General features: G+C 36.7%; 1 protein-coding gene across 3 annotated transcripts in view; it reads left to right on the top strand.

The window, feature by feature from the left end:
- LOC149939563 (protein phosphatase 1 regulatory subunit 21) overlaps positions 1 to 23,824 on the top strand; it is a 74,240-nt gene that overhangs the window by 12,982 nt on the left and 37,434 nt on the right. For 2 of the 3 annotated variants that reach the window (XM_090180074.1, XM_090180072.1), the window contains 3 exons: positions 418 to 486; positions 1,008 to 1,157; positions 1,615 to 1,710. In XM_090180074.1, the coding sequence (XP_090036200.1) occupies positions 1,035 to 1,157; positions 1,615 to 1,710 (219 nt within the window). In that variant the 5' untranslated portion in view covers positions 418 to 486; positions 1,008 to 1,034. The remainder of the gene's footprint in view (positions 1 to 417; positions 487 to 1,007; positions 1,158 to 1,614; positions 1,711 to 23,824) is intronic. The other variant, XM_090180073.1, reaches the window with a different exon arrangement.

Below are 23,824 nucleotides of genomic sequence, written 5' to 3'. Positions count from 1 at the left end.
TCTATGTGTAAATGCTAAAACCAAATTGCCTCAAAATTTTTACTCCTGGGGGCCTCAAATTGGCTTAATCCACCTCTGCATTTTCCCCATCTTATTTGGGGCTTTCTCATAGCTTGGGAGGCATACATCATAACTAAGTCCCTCCTTGAAATGATTGCCATGATAGACCAAGAGCCAAAACCCCATATGATCATGTGAAAATATCACGTGACTTCCATGGGCATCTATTGTCATCCCTTGGTAATGTTCACAAACCGCACCTACGAGCTAGCTACGAATAGACCTCTTTTCGTTGTCTGCTAGGAGAAAAATGGAGATGTGAAAAATTATCATATAAGAGAAAATATTAGGCAATTGGGTGTTTATTTTGTGACACCAAGATAGTTGTAATAATAAGATTCCATTTATATTTGACAGCTTCGCACACACACAGCAGTCTTAAAGAAAGCAGTTGCTGAGGAACAGTCAAAGAATGCTGATTTAAAAGTATGAGTGGCTAATTCATGATTTAGTTTAACTGTCACCTTCCCTATTTGGAAGGTTCTTTTTAAGGGGGAAACTAGAGTTGAAAATTCTTGCTAAAAACTTATTTCGCATTCCTCAATATATACCGACTTTCGTAATTTTTGATGAGTTATATTTTGGAGTTTTTTGATAAATAAAACATTTTAAAGTAAATTGAATAGAATAACATATTTAATGTGCGAATCAACAGTACAAACCATCAAAGATTGTATACACAGCATTTGGACAATATTAAGAAAATCATAACATTTATAAAAATCCTTACTTTGCTAAAAAGAAATTGAAAATGGAACATAAAATTGACAAATATGTTTTGACTTTTATTCATCACTGACAACCTAACATGAAAGTTTTTAAAACTAATATGTTTCTGTCATTTTCGCGCATGGACATTGCCATTAACATGGGGCCTTATACTCTAGCTTTACTTAGTTGGAACCTAATAATTAGCTTATAGTGACATCATAATACTGCAATTACAGGAAATACTCCAAGAAAGAGATCAGATAATGAGAAAACTTGAACAAGAAATTGAATGTTTGAATTTTCGAAATATGCAACTGACAAAAAGGGTCAGTGTTTTGCAAGATGATTTGTGTGCTGTCTCAGATGAGAAAACTAAATTAAGAAAGGTAGGAGTATGTTGTATTTCTGTTAAATGTTGTTTGTTGCTAAATGCATGGTGCCACTAAATATTAATTTTTTCCTAATTCTAATTAACTGAATAATTACTGGTAAAATAATATCTAGTAACAAACTCGAGGATAGACACTTAAATGGTAATTTGGTTTTGGAAAACTGATAATGATTAATAGATTCTGAAGTATTATTAGTGTGGTTAGTTTCTTTGTGCTGATTTAGATGTTTTGTTAATAGTTTTTATAGCTATAAGATTTTTAGTACTAAGAAATAAGGTAAGAACTTTGGGTACGTGGAATTTTAACAAATGTAAATACATTTTATTGAATTAGTGACTTATGAAAGCAATGATCAACATTTGAATGTTTTTGTGCTATATGAGACACATTTAAAGTTCACGCCAAGTAATTTTTTGGTTTTGACCATTAGGATTACAATGTTATATTTCAGATCAAAGGTCAGAACTCTCCGAAGATTGAAGAGAAAAGCATTTTAGACGAGGAGCTCCAAAATAGAATTGAAGAAAATGAGAAACTCCATCAGCAGGTTTGTTACTTTAATGTTTTTTTTTACCTAATATAATGGGGCATGTGAATTACATTTATGTTTTGAAAGAATTATTTATTTTTAGACACATGAGCAATGGAATATAACTGCGAATGTGTTATGATATTAATAATAATAATAATTATTATTATTATTTTATATAATCAGCTATGCTAATACCTAAAAGGCACCGGCATCTGTTGAATTTCGGATTCGCACCTAGTGGCCTACTATTAATAATTTGGGTTTATATATATTTCATTTAGTAAATATTCGTATTTGTAATTTTATAATTATAATAACATTTGGATCTTTGTAAATGTTCTTTTCACCAATATATATATATATATATATCGTGGTTACAATTTCTTCCGAAACTAGTCTTCTACGAAATCCCAGCAGGTTATCTCAGCTTCTGGGGTACGCGAGAGTGGGCTATGTCTTTTATGGCTCTCTCGCCAGTAAAGCCCTACCAGTTACCCACCAGATAAAGAGTTCCCAAATGAGGCTAGTGTTTTCTAGTGTCCAAGCGCTAGGCTATTTCTTGGAAATTTGGGATAGCGAAATGAGGGTATTGTAAGTTTTCGAGGGATAATCCAACCCAATAGAAAGTTTTAGTGACATGTCTTTCCTAGTTTTAGGAGGGGCATCAACAAAAAAAGGTTCAGGCGCTTTTAAGATGGCCAAGGAGAAACACTGATCTCCCCCGCGATATATTTTCAATTGGTATTTATTTAAAAAAAAAACCCTTGGCCTGAGATAGACGTGTACTTTCTTGCTCCGTAAAAATTCTATTTAGCACTTTAAGTATACTATGACGAATAATCGAAACGATTTTCTTTAAGTTTTAAAGCATGAATAAACTTTAATATTATCACTACGTTATTCCAATTGGTATTAAGATACTTTGGAATTTCAAATTTCAAATGGGAGATGAAAGCAGACGACAGGATGTACCAAAGGAAGATTCAGAACATTGACTAGTACAAGGTTGTAAATACCAAAGAAAAGATGAGAAAATCAGTAAAGCTACCATGGTGGCCTGTGACATTTGCCTCACATATTATCATTTACCATGCATTAATATCAAAATCCCAGAAGAAAAACGTTTCTACTGCTGTAAAGGCTGTAGAGAAAGACTAAACAAGCCTTGTCAATGCAAAGAACAAGCAGCTCCACAAGTACACATGCAGATAGATAAGAATGAGCTGGTGGAGTTTAAGAAACAACTAGCCAATATGAAACTAACCTTAAACAAGCATACTATAGAATTACAAGTAGAAGTGGATAAGGCAAAAAGGGAATTAAGAGAAGATGTCAGTAGAAAATTAGAAATTATACAAGCCACACACAGTGAAAGTATACAGACTATTGAAGCTAAACTATTGCAACACTCAAATATGAGTAGCAGTACTAACAATAAAAAAGAAAGTATTATTACATCCGATCAAGATCAAATTAACGAGCCAAGTCATTCACAAATTACCAAATGCTTTAACCTTAATATGGTACATGAGAATGGGTCCCGTAATCCGGGAAAACCAAGTAATAAAAAACGGCAATTGTAGACGCCGATAAATCCAGAATTCCTATAAGGACCAAAAATAAGGGCGAAATGCCCCCTGATAAAATCACGAACTGTAAGCTAAATCAAACCAGTGATGCGAACGACTACTTTATAGGCAACTATATGAACACAACCACGGAAGATGATGTACAAATGTATGTACAAAACAAGGGCCTTACAATGTCAGACATAAGAATAACAGCAAAATCCCACAACCCAAATTCCAAGTATAAGTGCTTCGTGGCAAGATCACTAGCAAACAAGGAAGACTTCCTTAAACAAAATATTTGGCCGATGGGAACCTACTGTGTATGCCTATCTTCAAACGGTGAGGATAGAAATAAAATATGGGGAACAAATGAGGAAGAGACCGTCCAAATGCTAGCATACACGCCAATGTACAAGTATCGCCTATCAAACTGTGTAATGACTACTAAGCAGGAGGACATCATCGCACACCTGGAAGAGCTTGGAATAGTAGGTGCCTCCATAACAGAACTCCATTAAGAGCACACTTGGAAAAAAAAGCCTTTAGGATAGATTGTGCGAAAAAATAAAATCGAGTAATAACGAAGCTAGAGAATTGGCCCAGCCCGTTGAGATTAAGTCTGTTATTGTATGATTTGGCAAGTTATATTAACAACACATTATTAAACATGGTTAAACTATTTTATTTACGGAATTAAATTAGTTAATAAATATTCAATTAGTATTAAGTGACTAACTGCATGGCGAACAAAACAACAATGAACTAATGGGGAAGTGCTCTAATCTATCTCCTTTACTAACCACGTTTTTAGCAGACTACGTCATTCTCATAGCAGGATTGCCAGCCTAAATTGTTTTTACATTTAATTAATAGTTGCAAAGGATATGAATACAACACTCCCCCTCTTTGACAATCTATTATTTTAGTTGTAACATTTTAACACAATTCTTAAAAGTAGTTTTCACTAACCCCTTTGTAAAAATATCTGCTACATTCTCATTTGATCTAACATACTTCATTATTGTTAGAAAGTAAACGATTACCAACAGACTTGTTTGCAATATAAAACTGGTTAATTTAATTAGTACTATAAACAATATATTTACACATCCAACATTTAGAATTCGGCATAACGTCCTCTAGCCTAACCTATCATCTCAACATACTAAAGAGGAACAACAAGGCTACCAACAGGCTCAAGGAATATTTTAGACATAAGTTATCACTAGAGGTCGCGCTAATATTATACGGGGGTCAAGGTCAGCTAATTACAACACTCCCCTGTAATTTAATAATTTGTTTGGTACAAAACTTGTTAAATTAATCTAATGCTTAAACAGAAATCTATAACCATTTTCTGTGGTAAGAGTTTGGTGAATATATCGGCCCAGTTATTCTTGGTGGGGACGAACTCTAAATTAAATAAACCTTTCTCGAAATGATCCCTCACAAAATGGTGTTTTATATCTATGTTTTTGTTCGGTTATTTTCTATTTGACTCTCGGAAAAATAAATAGCTGATTGGTTATCGCACAACAATAATGGTTTCTTAATAACACCTAAATTATTACACAAAGGATTGATTTCTATGAGAATACTATTTAACCAAATCAGTTCTCTTGCGGCTTCGGCTAGTGCCACGTATTCGGACTCCATACTGGCTAGAGCCACTGTATCCTGCTTGGCTGATCGCCAACTCACTGGATTCCCCTGGATGTAGACGAATAACCCACTGGTGGAATATCTGTCATCTTCATCTGAGGCGTATAATGCATCTGAATAGACCTCGTGTGGGGGATTAAGGGCAATTAGTAAATAATCTAGACATCTTTAAATGAGATATAATTAAGTTTAATGAAGACCAAAAGTTAGAATGTCAAAATATACATATCTCTCTCTAAAGAACATGACACAACAAGTAAAGTTTTAGTTATGGTTTGCAGACGAAATTCGTGTGCTATATTGTCTGTTATGTTTAGCAGACAACATTAGTCTGCTAAAGTGTCTGCATTGACTTTGCAGACGACATTTACAATATCCTATGCAAAGCACAGCAAAGGCCTTACAAACTCCCCCTTACTTTGACATAGGTGAAGCCAATATACAAAAATTATTTATGTAAATTCCCGATCCCTAATTTAATCTAGTTAATATGTCAATTTTAACATAGCACAAAACTCTTGAAATTTTCTTTTAGGCAGAATCTTAGTAAAAATGTCAGCAATATTGTTATTCGTATTCACATGTCTAATTTCAAAAATACGGTTGTCGATACACTCTCTAACAAAATGATATTTAATCTGAACATGCTTTGATCTATTATTTTCTATGTTATTCAAAGAAAATTGTATTGCCGCCTGGTTATCACAGTAAATAATCGGTAATTTACTTTTCTTATCTAATTTCACAAATTCAAATAGTTCTTCAACAATGTTGGTCAGCCATACAACTTCCTTCGATGTTTCAGCTAATGCAATGTATTCGGATTCCATTGATGATAGTGCAATGTTCTTCTGTTTCACTGATCTCCAGCATACAGGATTGTCAATTAAATTAATCACAAATCCAGTTGTTGATTTGCGATCATTCAAATCTGATCCCCAAGAGGCATCAGAAAACACATTTAGATTTATCCCATTCAGTCCATTATAATGTAGACCATAATCACACGTATTGTAGGACTTGCAGTAAATAATTCCAATGTTTCTGCCCAGGATTCGAAGAATAACTAGCTAAACTTATCACAACAAACACAATGTCTGGTCTTGTACGCTGTAACAGGTACAATAAACTTCCTATTAGTTGTCTATATGGATAATCGTTATTCTGCTCTGGTGTGCAATATCTATTTGATAACGCTATACCAACAGGTAATGGGGTATCTTTCTTCGGCAAAATTGCACTACAGCGGCCTCATGTAATTTCGTGTTTTTTTTTGGTGGAGAATGTAGCACTTGACGCGTAGATTACGAAACTAATTTTTTTTGGGGCCGCAAATGATAATTAAATTAATTAACTTAATGTTAAAAATGTACTAATTTTAGGGAATTACCGTGTTTTTGTATTTGTGGGTGGCGGAGAATGTAGCACTTGACGCGTAGATTACGAAACTAATTTTTTTTGGGCCGCAAATGATAATTAAATTAATTAACTTAATGTTAAAAATGTACTAATTTTAGGGAATTACCGTGTTTTTGTATTTGTGGGTGGCGGAGAATGTAGCACTTGACGCGTAGATTACGAAACTTTGGTTTTTGGGTCGAAAATGATAATTAAATTAATTAACTTAATGTTAAAAATGTACTAATTTTAGGGAATTACCATGTTTTTGAATTTTTTGGGTGGCGGAGAATGTAGCACTTGACGCGTTGATTACGAAACTTTGGTTTTTGGGTCGAAAATGATAATTAAATTAATTAACTTAATGTTAAAAAGTTAGTAGAGTGGAAACGTAAACAAACAGTAACAAGCCGTGGTGTAGGCGACAACCCGACGAAGATAATTACTTCCAAAACACGTAAAAGACGTTACTAAACTCCCCGTATTGGCGCCTGACGGCGCCGCGCACTCGCTTCGCTCAAGCGCTGGGGGCGCGCAGCGCCTCCCCAACCCCATACTAAAAAAAGCGATGGGCCATCTATAACGCGACCTAGAGGACAGTACCAAGCCTTACGCATCAAGTATATACTTTTAATCTCAATCAGAAACAAAGTGGCCCAATAATAGAAAACACCGAGAAAATGAACAAAAACTGTAATTGATTTTATACAAAAAGGGAATATCACGTGGAATTCATTAGGACACCGAAACTGTGTTGCCGGCGAACACACGACGGAAATAAGTACAACAAAACACGTGCAAATACCCAAAAATTAGAAATTTAAAATTACATTAAAAAATTAAATAATCATTTGCGGCCAAAATAAAAATCACTCTCGGCGTCTACGTGATAAGGTCTATCAGGCGCAACCAAAATTAATATAAAATTCAATGAAAATGAGAAATTTTTAAAATTAAAAAATTAAGTTAAACAATTAAATAATCATTTGCGGCCAAAATAAAAATTACCCTCGGCATCTACGTGACAAGGTCTATCAGGCGCAACCAAAATTAATATAAAATTCAATGAAAATGTGAAATTTTTAAAATTAAAAAAATTAAGTTAAACAATTAAATAATCATTTGCGGCCAAAATAAAAATTACCCTCGACATCTACGTCACAATGTCTATCAGGCGCAACCAAAATTATTATAAAATTCAATGAAAATGAGAAATTTTTAAAATTAAAAAAATTAAGTTAAACAATTAAATAATCATTTGCGGCCAAAATAAAAAATACCCTCGACATCTACGTGACAAGGTCTATCAGGCGCAACTAAAATTAATATCAAATTCGATGAGGCCGCTGTACTACACTTCACCCCTTTCGTCTTCTCATTTGTAATTTTGTATTGCTCTTGAAGTTTCTTTACATAGCTTTTCTGATGAATATATACCTTTCCTTTTTCAGGAAATTCAAATTCAATTCCCAAGAAATAGCTCAACCTTCCTAAATCTGTCATCTCAAATTTCTTTTGTAATTGGTTTTTCAGTTCTTCTAAAACCTTTTTGGTTAACGCAAAGATTATAATATCGTCAACGTATACAATCAATAATAATAATAATAATAATAATCAGCTAGGCTAATACCCAAGGCACCACCCTAGGCCTAAGTCATCGAGCGACTTTTTAAAGCCTTTAATTCAGGTGGCCGGGTTACACTGCGTAGGAGGGTGGTGGCAAGCCCTGCAAGCCACGCGAGCCAACAGCTCCCTACACTAACTATTACCGTTGACCTCAACAAGTTTTTATGGAAGGTGAAACCGAAGATCTCGGGGGAAAACCCCTTAAACCAGTGGGGAGAGAACTTGCAAACTCAACGCAGGAGTTGTTCCGAGTTTTCACCCAGTGCCACAAGTTGGAATCGAACCCGTCTCCTCTTGCTGCGAGGCGAAAGTGCTAACCAATCCTGTTATTCCATATCTATAGATACAATTGCATCCTAAAATTCTTTTATATCCAAGTGTTAGTAATTGACCATCTAGTTCAGAAAACCACTGTTTTCCGCTCTGTTTCAATCCATAAAGAGCTTTCTTTAATTTCCAAACATATTCTCCTTCTTGGTCCTTTCCTACTTGGACGAAACCTTTGGGTTGTTTTACATAAATTTCTTCATCAAATGAGCCATACAGGAATGCTCCTTTTACATCCATGTGACAATTATGCCATCCGAAACAAGCCACTAATAGCAATATGCAAACTTGAATCAGTGTAAAATTAACTACCGGTGCATAGGTCTGGTTAAAGCATCTTCCAGGAATTTGAGAAAATCCTTGTGCAACTAATCTTGCTTTAAATCTACTGATTTCTCCATTAGCATTCTTTTTCACATCGTAAACCCATTTAGTTCCAATAAGTTTCTTGTTAGTTGCTTTTGTAACAACCTCGTAAACTTCTCTATCTTGAATGGTTTTGATCTCAGTTTTCAAAGCATCTTGCCATTTCTCAGTATCTAGACTTTCTATAGCTTCTTCATATGTTGATGGTATTTCTACACATCTGGCTTCAATATTCCCTGTTCCATTCTTTTGCTGTCCTTTAAGTTGTTGTTTAGTAGCTAGTTGGCTAGTAGCTTTGAAATTAAAATCACTTGGGTTATACTGTTCACCTCTATAGGTTAAATAGCGCTTCATTTCAGGTTCAGATCTTATTTTCTGATTCGTAATGTTGTCATAATGATAAACATCAATTCTGTCGCCTGTCTTTCTAGCTTTTTCTTCCCGTCTCCAAAGTGGAACTACAGGTTGAGGCGGTGTTGGTGGTGGTGGTACTAGTCTCTTCTTGTGATGAGGTTTCTGATTCTCCTGAATTACTTTCTTGCGACAACAAATCATCTTCAATTTCTTCTGACAATATTTCTTTTACTGGTTCATAAATCTCTTCTCTTGTTTCTCTTAATAACCTGATACCTAATTTACTCTCATTGAAAGAAACATGTTTAGTTTCCACAACTTTTCTTTCCTCGGGAAACCATATGCGATATTCTTTCGTTGCTACAGCATAGCCCACCATGATGCCCATCTTCGCTCTTCTTTCGATTTGTTACGGTGTGGTTGTGGTACAAAAGCAAAAGCCACACATCCATAACGCTTAAGATGGCGTAATTTTTCTCCATCGTCCCTCTGGTGTCACATCTGGTAATTTTGAATGAGGTAATCTATTTGATAGATATACCACTGTGTGCAATACTTCTCCCCACATGTAATGTGGTAATCTGGCATCTTGCAGTAACGCTCTAATTCCTTCTAATGCTGTCCGGTCGAATCTCTCAGCAATTCCATTCATCTGTGGGTTGTATGTGTTAGTTCTTTGCAAAGTCACTCCATCCTTTCTACAACCTTCCTCAAAATATTTGGCACAATATTCCAAACCATTGTCGGTGCGAAGTTTCTTCAGTTTCAATCCAGTTTGCCTTTCAGCAATGACTTTATAATCTTTATACCTTTACTAAGCTTCACTTTTATTCTTCCTGACGTAAACTGTAGTTTTTCTAGTGTAGTCATCTATGAAACTGATAAAATACTTTGAAACTCCTAAAGATGTAACGGGTGCGGGGCCCCAAATGTCACTGTGAACAAGCTCTAAAGGTTGTATTGTGGATATATCTGGTATAGCCTTTGAAGCGGTTTTAGTTGATTTTGCGATCTTTGTTATAAACCCGCTTTGATATATTTTTATACGCCCTTTGGTGTGTTCAAACTCAATTCCGAGAAAATATTTAAGTTCTCCTAGGTCAGTTATGTCGAAACGTGCTTTCAGCATCTTTACAATGTCTTGCATGGTCTGTTCATCTCTTGCTAGGACAATGATGTCATCAACGTAAACAATAAGGATTCCGTTAGTACCCATCTTATATATACAGTTACAGCAACACAGTCTTTTGAAATCCATTTTCAACAGGGTCGCGTCCAGCTCATTGTACCACTGTTGACCACTTTGCTTGAGGCCATAAATGGCTTTCTGGAGATGCCAGACGAAGCCTTCCTTCCCGGCCTCTACGAAAACCTTTGCGTTGTGAGATAAAGATGTCCTCTTTTAACGTGCCATATAAATATGCCCCTTTAACATCTAGGTGTTGGTTGAACCTTCCCAGTGAAACGGCAAAAATGAGCAGAAACAATCTGGCCAAAGTGAAGTTGACCACCGGTGCGTAGGTGTGATAATAATCAAGTCCAAATTTCTGGGTGAAGCCTTGAGCCACTAATCTCGCTTTAAACCTGGCCACCGCTCCATCAGCTGTGCGCTTTATATCGTACACCCATTTACTGCCCACAATTTTTGTCTTGCGGTTTTGGTACTAATTTCCAAACTTCACGTTCTTTTATCGTATCGTATTCAACCTGCATGGCATGCCCATTGATCAACTTCCTTGCTCTGTACCGCTTCATCGTATGATTGTGGTATTTCCAAACAATGAGCCTCTTATGTTACTCCCGTTCTGCCCTTTGGGCTTAAAATCGAATAGCTGCGGATCATAGATCTCATTACGACCTTCATAATACCGGACAACATCATTGGGAGAACGTAATGTAACTTTATCCTTCTTGTAGTATACATCAATTCTGTTCCCAGTCTTTCGTTTCTTCTCAATCCGTGTCCAGGCTATCTGTCGTCCCTGATCTGGGTTTTTCGTTTCCCCAGGGTGTCCCTGGAACTCATCCTTGGGTTTGCTTTTAATGGCTTCTGCATGCGGTTGTTCCTGGATGCTTTCCTCTACCGGTGCAGCTTCCCATAAAACGTTGAAATGATTTTGGTAATTCACATCCTTAGTTTCATTTAGTGACTTTATCCCAAGCTTTGTTTCTTCAAACTTTACATGTTTGGTCTCAATCACACGCCTCTCACTCGGATACCAAATACGGTAGCCCTTGGTCTTAATCGCGTAACCAACCATAATCCCTAGCTTGGCCCTCCTGGCAAATTTATTTCGGAATGGTTTCGGAACAAACGTGAATGCTAGACATCCATAACACTTCAAGTGACGAATCGGGGGTTTCCTATGCGACCATCCTATTTCTGGGACAATGCCTTTGAGCTTTGAATGTGGCAGTCTATTGACTAAATAAGCTTGACAATATAATGCCTCACCCCACAAGGGTTGTGGGAGTTGAGCATCTTCTAATAGGGTTCGCACTCCTTCGATTAAAGTTTGGTTTAGGCGTTCGGCAATGCCGTTCATCTCCGGTGAATATACATTTGTCCTCTCGACTTGGATTCCTTCTTCCTCACAGAAACGTTCAAAGATATGTGCGCAATACTCCTAACCGTTATCGGTTCTAAGCCGATTCAGTGCCTCTCCAGTTTGTTTTTCAGCCCATGCCCGATAAATCTTGAATTTATCAAATGCTTCATTCTTTCTGCACATCGTATATACTGTAACCTTCCGGGAATAGTCGTCCATGAAGCTTATGAAATATCTTGCTCCCCCTTGGGAATCAACGGGTGCTGGCCCCCAAACATCGCTATGTACAAGCTCCAATTGTAGAATAGTTGTGATCGCTGGAATTGGATTTGATGATGATCGTGTCGCTTTTGAGAATCTGCAAGGATGACATATTTACATGGTCTGACTGATCTTCGGGATACCTTCAACCATATGATTTCGTTCTAAATCCTGCAATCTCTGTATACTCGGATGACCAAGCCGACGATGCCAAAGCTCTGTGTCCTCTGCAATGCTAATAAGGCTAGTCTTGTCTATCCGTGTTTCATGAAGTGGTGGGATATCATCCAGATCGGTTACCACGTGACCATCTAGAATGTAGAGGTTGTTCGCCTGTAAAGATGCCGTCATATATAACTTCTTTGTTTTATCGTAAACCTTGATACAGCGGGACCCAATTACGGCTGAAAAACCAGATTGATCAACCCTTCTTGCAGAGTAAATTTCTGGAACACTTTGGGACGTATATCACATCTCGCGAATAAACTAGGTTACTAGTCCCATTGCATCGTACCATCACCTGTACCCATCGCCTTGGCACTCCCGTGTGCAATGTCTATCGGGGCCTCCATATCCCGGTAATTATAAAACCATTCTTTTCTGTTGCAAAAATGATGTGTCGCCGCCGAATCATATGCAAAACCGTCCTTGTTGGTCGTCGCCACCATACATGTTGCGGACGCAAAAAATGACTGTGCGACTCGGCCTCTATTTCTATAAGTTTGACCTCGATGGCTCTGTTGGGAATGAAATCTGTTAGCTTGATATCGGTGGTCCATGCGACAATCTCGCGAAGTATGGCCCTTTTGATTGCATATAGTACATAGAGGTCCCTCATTATTAGCATAACAATCTCGTGCAATGTGATATTTCTCTGATAAAATGAAATTTAATGTCTATATGTTTAGATCGTTGATTCTCAATATTATTCAGAGAAAAGTTTATGGCTGCCTTATTATCACAATATAATACTGGTGTTTCTGTAATTATGTTGACAATCTAGAATGTAGAGGTTGTTCGCCTGTAAAGATGCCGTCATATATAACTTCTTTGTTTTATCGTAAACCTTGATACAGCGGGACCCAATTACGGCTGAAAAACCAGATTGATCAACCCTTCTTGCAGAGTAAATTTCTGGAACACTTTGGGACGTATATCACATCTCGCGAATAAACTAGGTTACTAGTCCCATTGCATCGTACCATCACCTGTACCCATCGCCTTGGCACTCCCGTGTGCAATGTCTATCGGGGCCTCCATATCCCGGTAATTATAAAACCATTCTTTTCTGTTGCAAAAATGATGTGTCGCCGCCGAATCATATGCAAAACCGTCCTTGTTGGTCGTCGCCACCATACATGTTGCGGACGCAAAAAATGACTGTGCGACTCGGCCTCTATTTCTATAAGTTTGACCTCGATGGCTCTGTTGGGAATGAAATCTGTTAGCTTGATATCGGTGGTCCATGCGACAATCTCGCGAAGTATGGCCCTTTTGATTGCATATAGTACATAGAGGTCCCTCATTATTAGCATAACAATCTCGTGCAATGTGATATTTCTCTGATAAAATGAAATTTAATGTCTATATGTTTAGATCGTTGATTCTCAATATTATTCAGAGAAAAGTTTATGGCTGCCTTATTATCACAATATAATACTGGTGTTTCTGTAATTATGTTGACAATCTTAAGTTCATTTATGATTGGAATTAACCATAACAGTTCTTTAACGGCTTCTGAGGTAGCTATATATTCCGCTTCCATTGTTGAAAGAGCAATTGATTTTTGTTTCATAGATCTCCATGAAATAGGACATGTGCCATAATATACTACATAACCGCACATGAATTTTCGATTATCAATGTCCGCAGCCCAATCGCTATCACTACATACAGTCAAGCTAGAATTCGGGTTACGCTGGTAGTACAGCCCATATTCAGATGTTGAGATCACATATCGCATCAACTGGCATAACCGCATCCAATGCCAGGGTTACTGTTAAATTGTGATAGGACTACGACCGAATACAAAATATCGGGTCTTGTCTTTTGCACAATGAAAAGTAGACACCCAATTAATTCTCGGTAGGGTATATCCTTCATTTTCTCTTTCTCTTTTTCACTATCTGGACAATGGCTTTTGGTTAGATTTACACCAGACGGGATAGGCAAGCTGACTGGATATACTTTGATTGATTCATTTGCAATGAACCTTCTATATCAAAATTGAAGTCGACTCCTAATAGTGTTTTAATTGGCCCCAGCGTTTTAATGTCGTATTTGGTTGCCAATAGTTGATAGATTTCTTTCATTAGATCTTCACTTCGAGTTAGCACGACCAGATCATCCACGTAAACCAGGATTATTACCTTGTATGGAATGAAGTAAATGCATTTGTTCCTAGCAATTTGTTTAATCCCAAGTCTTTGAAAGTAGCATCCAGATTCAAATACCACTGCCGGCCACTCTGTGGTAAGCCATAAAGTGCTTTCCGCAATTTAAAAAAATATTTTCCCGGATCTTCGTTCTCATACCCAGGTATAAGTTTCATCAATACTTCCTCATCTAATGTTCCATATAGGTACGCATTTTTGATATCCATGTGATTATGAATCCAGCCAAGAGTCACCACAAAGATTGCAAGAAAGAGTCGTATCAGTGAGAAATTTATGACAGGTGAGAAACTCTGCTCGTAATCCTCTCCTTCGATCTGGTTAAATCCCTGGGCGACTGTTCTTGCTCGATATCGATGATCTCCCCTTCACTGTTTTTTTTTAAGTGCAAATACCCAACGACAACCAACGATCTTTTTGTTAGCTGGTCTAGAAATAATTTCAGTGACTTTTCTCTGATCTAGCCTTTTCATCTCGTCATCCATTGCAGCTTTCCATTCTAATCGTTGAGGGGATTGCATTGCTTCTTTATAATTGTTCGGGATTTTGATTTCAGCGCAATAGACTTGGAATACATCATCAATATCATCTTCTGTTATACTTGTGAACAAAGATGTCGCTAAATTTTTCCTTGAAAAATCAAATACTTCTGGATCAATCGGTATTTTATTGTTATTCAGGTGCTCAACTCGACTCTTTTTGGATCTCCAAAGAGTTCCATTAGGTTCATGATAATATATATTGGCCATGCCCTTGGACTCTCCGGATTTCCGGAACTTAACTTCTCTACGCCATCCTACTGGTAGGTCACCAACTTTCTTCTCTGTTGGTTTATCTACTGGTTTATCATCTAAGGACGTTTCCCGTTTTACATCTACATTGTTGGCCATTTTAGATAATTTTTAACGCAACTAATTTCAATTGGTTTAGTTTTAATGGTTTTATTTATAAATAAATCGTGTCTTTGATGAAACAGCCACAAAATTAGACAATGACTACTGTTGATGAGGATCTACACTGTACCTCAGAATGCCTGTACAACCGGAAGGAAGATAATCAAATGGTACCCTGTGATATTTGCTCTAAACAATACCATTTATCCTGTGTGGACATTACTGCTAAACAAGCTAGCCATTTCTACTGTTGTAGCACCTGTAAAGAACTCTATTTCACCCCATGCCTTTGCAAGGACCTGGAACCTGCTAAAATAGTGAATAACTCTCATGAACTTATAGAATTAAAGAATCAAATAGCAATCTTAAAGCTACAATTTAAGAGTGAACTAAGAGCCGTACAGGAAAATCTTCAGAAATTTAAAAGCGAAGCCAAGGCTGAACTAGAAGTAAAAATCAACATCATCAAGCAAGCCCATATTGAAGGTTTTAAGGCCATTGACCAAAGACTTATTAACTGCACAGATGAAAGCAAAGGGACCCCGGAACCGATGAACTATCTTGCAGTGGCTGAAAATAGCATATATAACCAAAATTTAAACAATAACATCAATAAACCATACAGCGCAGTATCCTCAGATTGTGACCAATCTTCACGATATCAAGAACCAGAAATAAGAATGAACGCCCAGCCTTCCAGAAACAACCACATGGAAAGAATACTCAAAAGAAAGGCAAGAAATCTAGTGATGTAAATCCCAACAATCGTAAAATAACCAGGATTAATCAACGAACTGCTGGCCTAATGCCTAGTGATAGACTTGCAGTATGTAAGCTTGCGACTAAACAGCAAACAGCAGATTACTTTATTGGAAACTGCTCCTTAAGGACCGATGAGGACTCCATAATTCAGTACATAGAATCCCAGGAAATTAATGTTAGTGCCATAAGACTAACTAGGAAGTCGCAAGACCCTGATGCCATTTCAAAATGCTATATCTTTAGCTCAACAACTGAAGTAAATACAATTCTCTCCCCTGATAATTGGCCTGTGGGGTTGTCATGCCATAAACTGCAAAAAGATCCAACGGACAGGGCCAAAGTTTGGGGAACTAACCATCACGCGAAGGGCTTGCAACTATCAGCATCCCCAACTTTCAAATATTTCCTTTCAAATTGCCCCAAGGACTTAATGACCCAAGAACTGACCGAACATCTGAACGACATAGGAGTCGATTTGGACTTTGTAACACTTACCGAACCAAAGCAGATTACCAATTGGAAACGGTCTTATATCATCGATTCGACGATAAACCAAGATGAAGAAATATTAAATCGCACAAACTGGCCCTACCCGTATAAGATCCAACGCTATCGGGAATTAAGGAAACCAAACATGAGAACGGATGAAGTATGACCCGATAAACTTAAGAATGGCCCTAAGGGCCTGAAGATTGCACATTTGAATGTGAATAGATTGAAAAATAAAATTTTAGGGATTGAGTATTTACTTCAATTTTACCAGATCGACATCCTTGGCATAACTGAGACCTTCTTATATCCAGAAATACCAGATACTCTTGTTGCGATTCCTGGATACTCTATGATAAGGGAAGATAGAATGGAAACTGGAGGCGGTGGGATATGTCTATACTATAAAAATGGCATTCAAACTGTCAAGAAAACCCTTGATCAAACTGACAAGCTCCCAACAATAATGGAAGTCCTTTGGACTCTCATTTCCTATCCAAACTCAAGTGACCTTATTATTGGTATAATTTATATACCACCCCGTCATTTCAATAACTTACTGACTGACGAGTTACGTAGACAGATGGACCTTCTTCAGACTGACCACAAGACCGAACTTATCCTTCTGGGCGATACAAATTGTGATATCGCAGCTAAACCAAAATCTACCAAAACAAGAATCTTACTAGACGCCCTTACGGATTATAAACAAATGGTCACTACCCCAACCAGAATTACCAGCGGGACTGAAACTATTTTAGACCATATCTACTCTAATTTCCCGGTCAGATTACATCTGACTACAGTTGTTCCTGTTAGCTTCATGGATCACGAACTCATAAATGTCGTAAGGAAAAAACTCTGCCCTAAAAATATAAAAGAAACTAAAATGGTACGAAATTATAGAAACCTAAATCCTGTCCTCTTTGTTAACAACATTCAAGAGGCCTTAGCAGCTGCAAGGTTTAATACCCCGAATGATGGCGCCTTAATACTCCAAAATATTATAATAAAGGAACTTAATTCTCAAGCCCCATATAAATATAAACATATATCAACACAACTTACTCCCTGGTTGTCGACACCGGCAGTTAAATATGAGATGCATTTGAGAGACAAATTGAAGACAAAAATCAGAAACCCAAAGCTATGTGAAAGATTTTCTGAGGCCTATAAGAAACAAAGAAATAAAGTTGTCACCTTAATACGGAATACTAAATCTAGTTACTTCAAAGAAAATCTCACTAAAGATCAAAAACCATGCCATTTTTGGAAGACGATAACTCCCTTTCTTAAAGGTAGTCATAAAAAACAAGTTATTGCCAAAATTAAACAAAATGATGATTCTATTGAGGATCCTCAGGGCGTAGTGGACTACCTTAATGCGTATTTTGTAGATGTCGCTGAAAAATTGATCGATAAAACCCAGATATCAACCTCACATGCAAGCAATAATCTACCACCTTATACTATAACTAAGAAGTTAACTAACTTTGACATTGTGACGGAGGATCAGGTCTTCAGAGTCCTGAAGTTCATAAAACACAATAAGGCCAGTGGCCTAGACAACATTCCCCCGGTCATCCTAAGAAACCTCGCTGCTATTATTTCCAAACTTATTGCAAACCTCATCAATATGTCATTCTCAACAGGCATCTTCCCTGATGCCTGGAAGACTGCAAAGGTTATCCCGGCTTTTAAAAAAGGAGACAAAGCTGACCCAGCTAGCTATCGTCCTCTCTCAGTCTTGGACACTGCCTCCATATGCTGTGAAAAACTGGCCAATAAAAATATAAGCTCATATCTTGAAGATAATAGGGCCTTATATTGGAATCAGTCTGGCTTTCGACCTGGTCACTCGACTCAGACCTCAATATTTAATTTACTTGAAACTATCATTCAGCAGCTAGAAAACGGACTATATGTACTAGTTATCTTCATCGACCTCTCAAAAGCGTTCGATACCGTACAGCACGAACCATTATTACAATCCCTTAGGATGGTTGGAGTTGATGGCACTGTCCATAAATGGCTCCAGTCATATCTTACGGATCGTCATCAGGTCGTCTCCCACAATAATCATATTTCAACAATGCGTTAAGTTAAACATGGGGTGCCCCAGGGCAGTGTCCTGGGTCCGCTCTTGTTTAATGTATACTCTTATGGATTTACATAAGAGCCTCATGTTCTCTGTAGCTAATGAATACGCAGATGACAATGCCATCTCATCGGCCAGTACAGACTTAACTACATTGATTTCTAATGCCAAAAGAGATCTATTCGCACTTGAACAAGCCTTGACTAATAAAGGCTTATGCCTTAACAAAGAAAAAACAGAAATGATGCTCTTCTCCCCTAATCGAGAAAAGGCTGCTGCTGCTAGTGCTATAACCTCCATCTGTAATGGTGCCATCGTCAGGACTAAAACCTTTAAATACCTTGGACTTCACTTTGAAGAATCTTTAGATTGGCACCCACATATACAGTATATCATCAGCAAAGTCAAGAGTAGGCTTTGGCTTATGAAACCGCTCCAAAGCCATATCTCGATCGACTCTCTTAGACTAATTTTTAATACTTTTATTAAACCAATCATCGACTATGGCATAATTTTCTATGCGTCGGCGACTAAATCTGATCTTGCTAATCTTCAGAAAGTCCTAAACAGCGCTACGAAATTAATTGCCGGATTCCCAAAATTTTCGTCATTAACTGAAGCTAAACATATTGCTCGTATTAATTCTATTGATTTTACCTATTGGCATAATCTCTTAATTTTTATGTATAAAATTAAAAAGAATCAAGTCCCTCAATATATCTTAGATAGATTCCTCCCCCCTCCTCATAATATTAATACAAGAGGAGCTAATGATAACTTCTATATAGAAAAAATTCTCAAAACATTTCGGACAAAAACTTCTAAAAGTGTTAAAATAGTAGGCTCCCAAAATTGGAACAAACTTCCAAATCTCTTAAAAAACGTTGAGAGCATTAATCTCTTCAAAAACCTAATCACCACCCATTATTTGACTTATATTAATTCGTCATTATGGTGATTTTAGTGACGCTTGTTGGAAATTTCTCCTTCTTCTTAATTTTAATTTAATTTAACTAATGTGTAACTGAACTCTTATGTAAAGAAGTTGTAAACTTATATGGGTCATTCCATGACAAAACGACCTAGTTTTTTTTAATTTTAACACCCGACCCCTTTCGATTTCGCCCAAATTTTGTATACAAGGTTTTTTGGGCCTAGGAAAACGATTTTGACAGTTTCATAACGATCGGTTCAGCCGTTTACGAGATACAGCATACGCGTTTTTTCAAAAATTCGCCTTGACCCCCTAAATGTTTTCTAGTATATCTTATGACATAATTATCGCAAAATCACATGTAATACCTCATTTTAAAGACAATGCGCACCCTAATATGAATATTTAATCAGAGTTGTCATTTGACGTAAATGTCATTAAAATCTGGGCCTTTAAATAATTTGACCTTTGACCTTGCCCAGACACCTCAGTCGTAGGTCAACGATTTTAGCATTTTTAAAATTCCCACTATCGAATACATAATAATCACTCAAAATCTCAAAGTAATATTTGTAGTTTTCGAGATATTAATTTTTGAAATTTACCCCACCACACACAAAATGAAATACCAAAACCATTTATTTTTATAGTTTACACACCAATTAATTTTTTATTTACACAAAACAGCTTAAACTTCTTTATACATGGAAAAGGCTTTGGTAATTTTATTTTTATCGTGTTCTTTGATTTGATAGCCTTTCGAATTTGGTAAACCTACAAGAATTTCAATTGCACATAGAAAATTTTCACTTGACACCCAACTGCTATCGATCCTTCTGGGCCATGTGTATTTGTCCGAAATACCAGGGGGACGCAAAAAGTTTACAAAGAAGTCTCCAAACTCTTCTGATACTTCCTCAATTAATCCAACGTAAAGTTGGCCTTTGTAGACGCTGGCTACCAAATTTCCCACTTTAAAGTTTTCAGCCTCTTGATTTCGAGTATCTGACAATTCTAAAGTCGAAACCTTAACTGTGGTTAGCGAATCGTCATTAGATAACGGAGAAACCATGATTTCATTTAACGATTTCGGAACGAATTTATGAAACCCTCGAGTTCCTTTTACTGTTATGGCTTTAGAAAACCTTTCTTTTAAAAGTTCCTTTTGTCGCTCAATTTCTTCGTTTTTAACATAGATGAACTTGATATTTTCGAAGTTTGATAGGCAGAAATTAAACATATCTGTTGGAGTCAAAATCTGTCCAGTCACTGGTCGCTGAAGACTGACTCTTGCTGTTTTACGCTTCACTGTTCCGCCAATTCCGTCACAAGGTCCCTTGCCATGAGATGTGGCAAAAAAATGCCATTCAGCGTCCAAACCAAAATCTTGTTTGTGGCAACAGAGATTAGAAAAGTTGTATTTGTTTTTATACTGTCCAGCACATCCATCCGTAAAATAAATTAGCTTTCTAACATTAGGAACATGTGTTTTTATATTTGGAATTAGATAAGTTAAAAAACTGTGAACAGTATTGGTTGTATGTGTTCTGGTATCACTGATAATACAAAAATTTAAGTGGTTAAGTTCTCCGTTTTCGACTACCCTGAAGTAGATTACGAAGGGATGCACTGTCGCTTGAGAATTGTCCCAATGGAACCCTTGTGCTTCGTCTTGAATTACGAAGGAATAGTTCTCCGCAAAATAACCGAGAACAATTACGTCACCAGGTTTTAGAGTTTTTTTGAGGTTTTTAAGATAATTAGATTGCGACTTAGATGTGTAATGATGACGCGTTAGTTCAAGTAGTTTAATGGCCAAAGAGTCGAAAAAGTTTTCAACACTCTCGCTCAAGGTCATGAGCTTTGTGCTGTCAGTTGTCACCCATTGCATGAACTTTATATTTTCAAAATCTTCTAAAAGGTTCGTTAAATATTCATTTTCAAGTAGACCATTTTTCCCAGGACAGTCCTTGCACACCCTCATCATACAATTCCTGTTTTGAGTGTCACACACGGTGAGCGCCATGAAATCGATATCACATTTTAAAGGACAAGGAGACGGTAGAGCTGATATCATTAGCTTGACATTTTGGTGATAGGTGCAGACACACACTGAATGTGTACCTGACGAACCTGCTAATACACACCAAGGTGGTTGTAGATAACAAAATGACGAAAATCCTAACGTCAAATCATGCTCTTCCTTGAATTTGTTATAGAGCTCTCTCAGGTTCAGCAGTACAAGCCTCTTTTGATGATGTTCTTTTTGACCTGTCTCGTGGTTTCTAACTGACACAAACTCCTTTTGTCCAGGTGTCATACGACTGTTATCGTCATTTTCGTAAAATTCAACGACCTTTGATTTAACGTCTTTGGTCAATATTAATCCCTTCGATTGTTTCTCTGGTAGCGAAAGAATTCCTTGACTAGATTTAAGATTCCTGCTTCGTTTGACCATGTATTCTGGTGCTCCAAATTCCTCCATTGTGCGTTGTATTCCAAATGGTGACAAGGTCAGGATCTGAAGCCGTATGATGTCTTGGAGTTATTGAATTTCTCTCTCAGTTCGTTCAAAATATTCTCATATAATCGATGTTCTTCGAGCTTTCTAAAAACATCGTCCGTAACCATATTATCGTCTGTTTCATCAAGAGAAATTTCCATTGACTCTTCTAATTTGCGTTTCAATGAATTGTTCACAGCGTTTAACTTAGTCCTGCTTAGAATTGTTTTTTGGCGAGATGACAAACCTTCTGTACAAAAGTTAAAAAATATATGTATTTATATATGTATACATATATAAATTCTTTCAAATTGAATATATTTCTTACTTCTTTTAACAGGAGATTCTCCCAAGTTTATTAGAGTTTCGTTAACTGCCACTAAAGCTATAGCTTTGACGTCTTGCGTCGCATCTCCCGATGAACAAGGTTGACTAAATGAAAAAGAATCGCTTTCTTGTGATTCTTGTGCAGTGTGAACTTCTGAAACGTCCAACTGTATTTGGAGTTCATCCTTTACTTTTTTTCCAGCAGACATAAAACACTGGATGCACAACTTATTTCCAGCGATAACTTCAATTCCTCGTAACTTTAATTTTTTGAACAAATCCAATGAAATAGTTTTTAGTCCACTCTTTCTTTCAGCGTCGTGAGTCCCAAAAGGATTCATACACTTCTTTTGACTCGTTGAATACCTTTTCATAAAAAGTTCTTCATGGTGACGACATATGTTTCTTATTTTGGACATAGGTATAGCTGTTCGGCTGCTAAGAACTAATTTGTCATCCTCGGACAGATGGTTGTTGATACCAACTGTTTTCGAAAGTGTTTGCAAATGACATTTACTACTGTCTCTCCAAAACGAACAATTTCGATCCATTTCAGGGCTTTGTTCGAGAATATACAGTTAAATAAATTCTATTTCGCTACTCAATTATCGCTGTTAATATATTTAACTACTCAATTATAACTATTATATATTAAAAAGATATTAAAACATTTTTACGTTATTAAAAACGTAATCGATATGACTAAGAGCAATATTGGGTTTTCTTGAGATATCTAGCACATTTCCATTTTAGGGTGCAGTAAGATACGCTACAATAATATTGAACGCCAGACTATACTAAGGACAAGCAATTTAGTGATGTCTTCTGTCTACAGATAACATGCAAAACTAAAAATAATATGTAAATAACTCAACTTAATTTAAGAATTAATGTATTTGATATTCTAAACTCAAAATTACCAAAATAATAATATTTTTAATTTATTTAGTAGGTCAACTAGTTTCGTGTATAAAATAGCATTTTCATTAATTTGAGGGGTAAATTTCAAAAATTAATATCTCGAAAACTACAAATATTACTTTGAGATTTTGAGTGATTATTATGTATTCGATAGTGGGAATTTTAAAAATGCTAAAATCGTTGACCTACGACTGAGGTGTCTGGGCAAGGTCAAAGGTCAAATTATTTAAAGGCCCAGATTTTAATGACATTTACGTCAAATGACAACTCTGATTAAATATTCATATTAGGGTGCGCATTGTCTTTAAAATGAGGTATTACATGTGATTTTGCGATAATTATGTCTTAAGATATAGTAGAAAACATTTAGGGGGTCAAGGCGTACTTTTGAAAAAACGCGTATGCTGTATCTCGTAAACGGCTGAACCGATCGTTATGAAACTGTCAAAATCGTTTTCCTAAGCCCAAAAAACCCTGTATACAAAATTTGGGCAAAATCGAAAGGGGTCGGGTGTTCTGTGGCAGGCGTTTTGTCATGGAATGACCCATATGATGATCCAATGAATAAATCTATTATTATTATTATTATTATTATTATTTCATCAGCCTGTATTAGATCTTCATTGTCTTTGGAAGCTCCCGGTAGTTCGTCAATAATCTGTAGATCATTTTCTACTTCTTCATCATCATCATTC

The sequence above is a fragment of the Leiobunum rupestre genome, chromosome 6 (assembly GCF_980474605.1).
Source record: "Leiobunum rupestre chromosome 6, qqLeiRupe1.1.hap1, whole genome shotgun sequence".
NCBI classification, from domain to species: Eukaryota; Metazoa; Arthropoda; class Arachnida; order Opiliones; family Sclerosomatidae; genus Leiobunum; species Leiobunum rupestre.
Note: the sequence above shows the minus strand (reverse complement) of the source record. Positions and strands in the feature narration are given on the sequence as shown.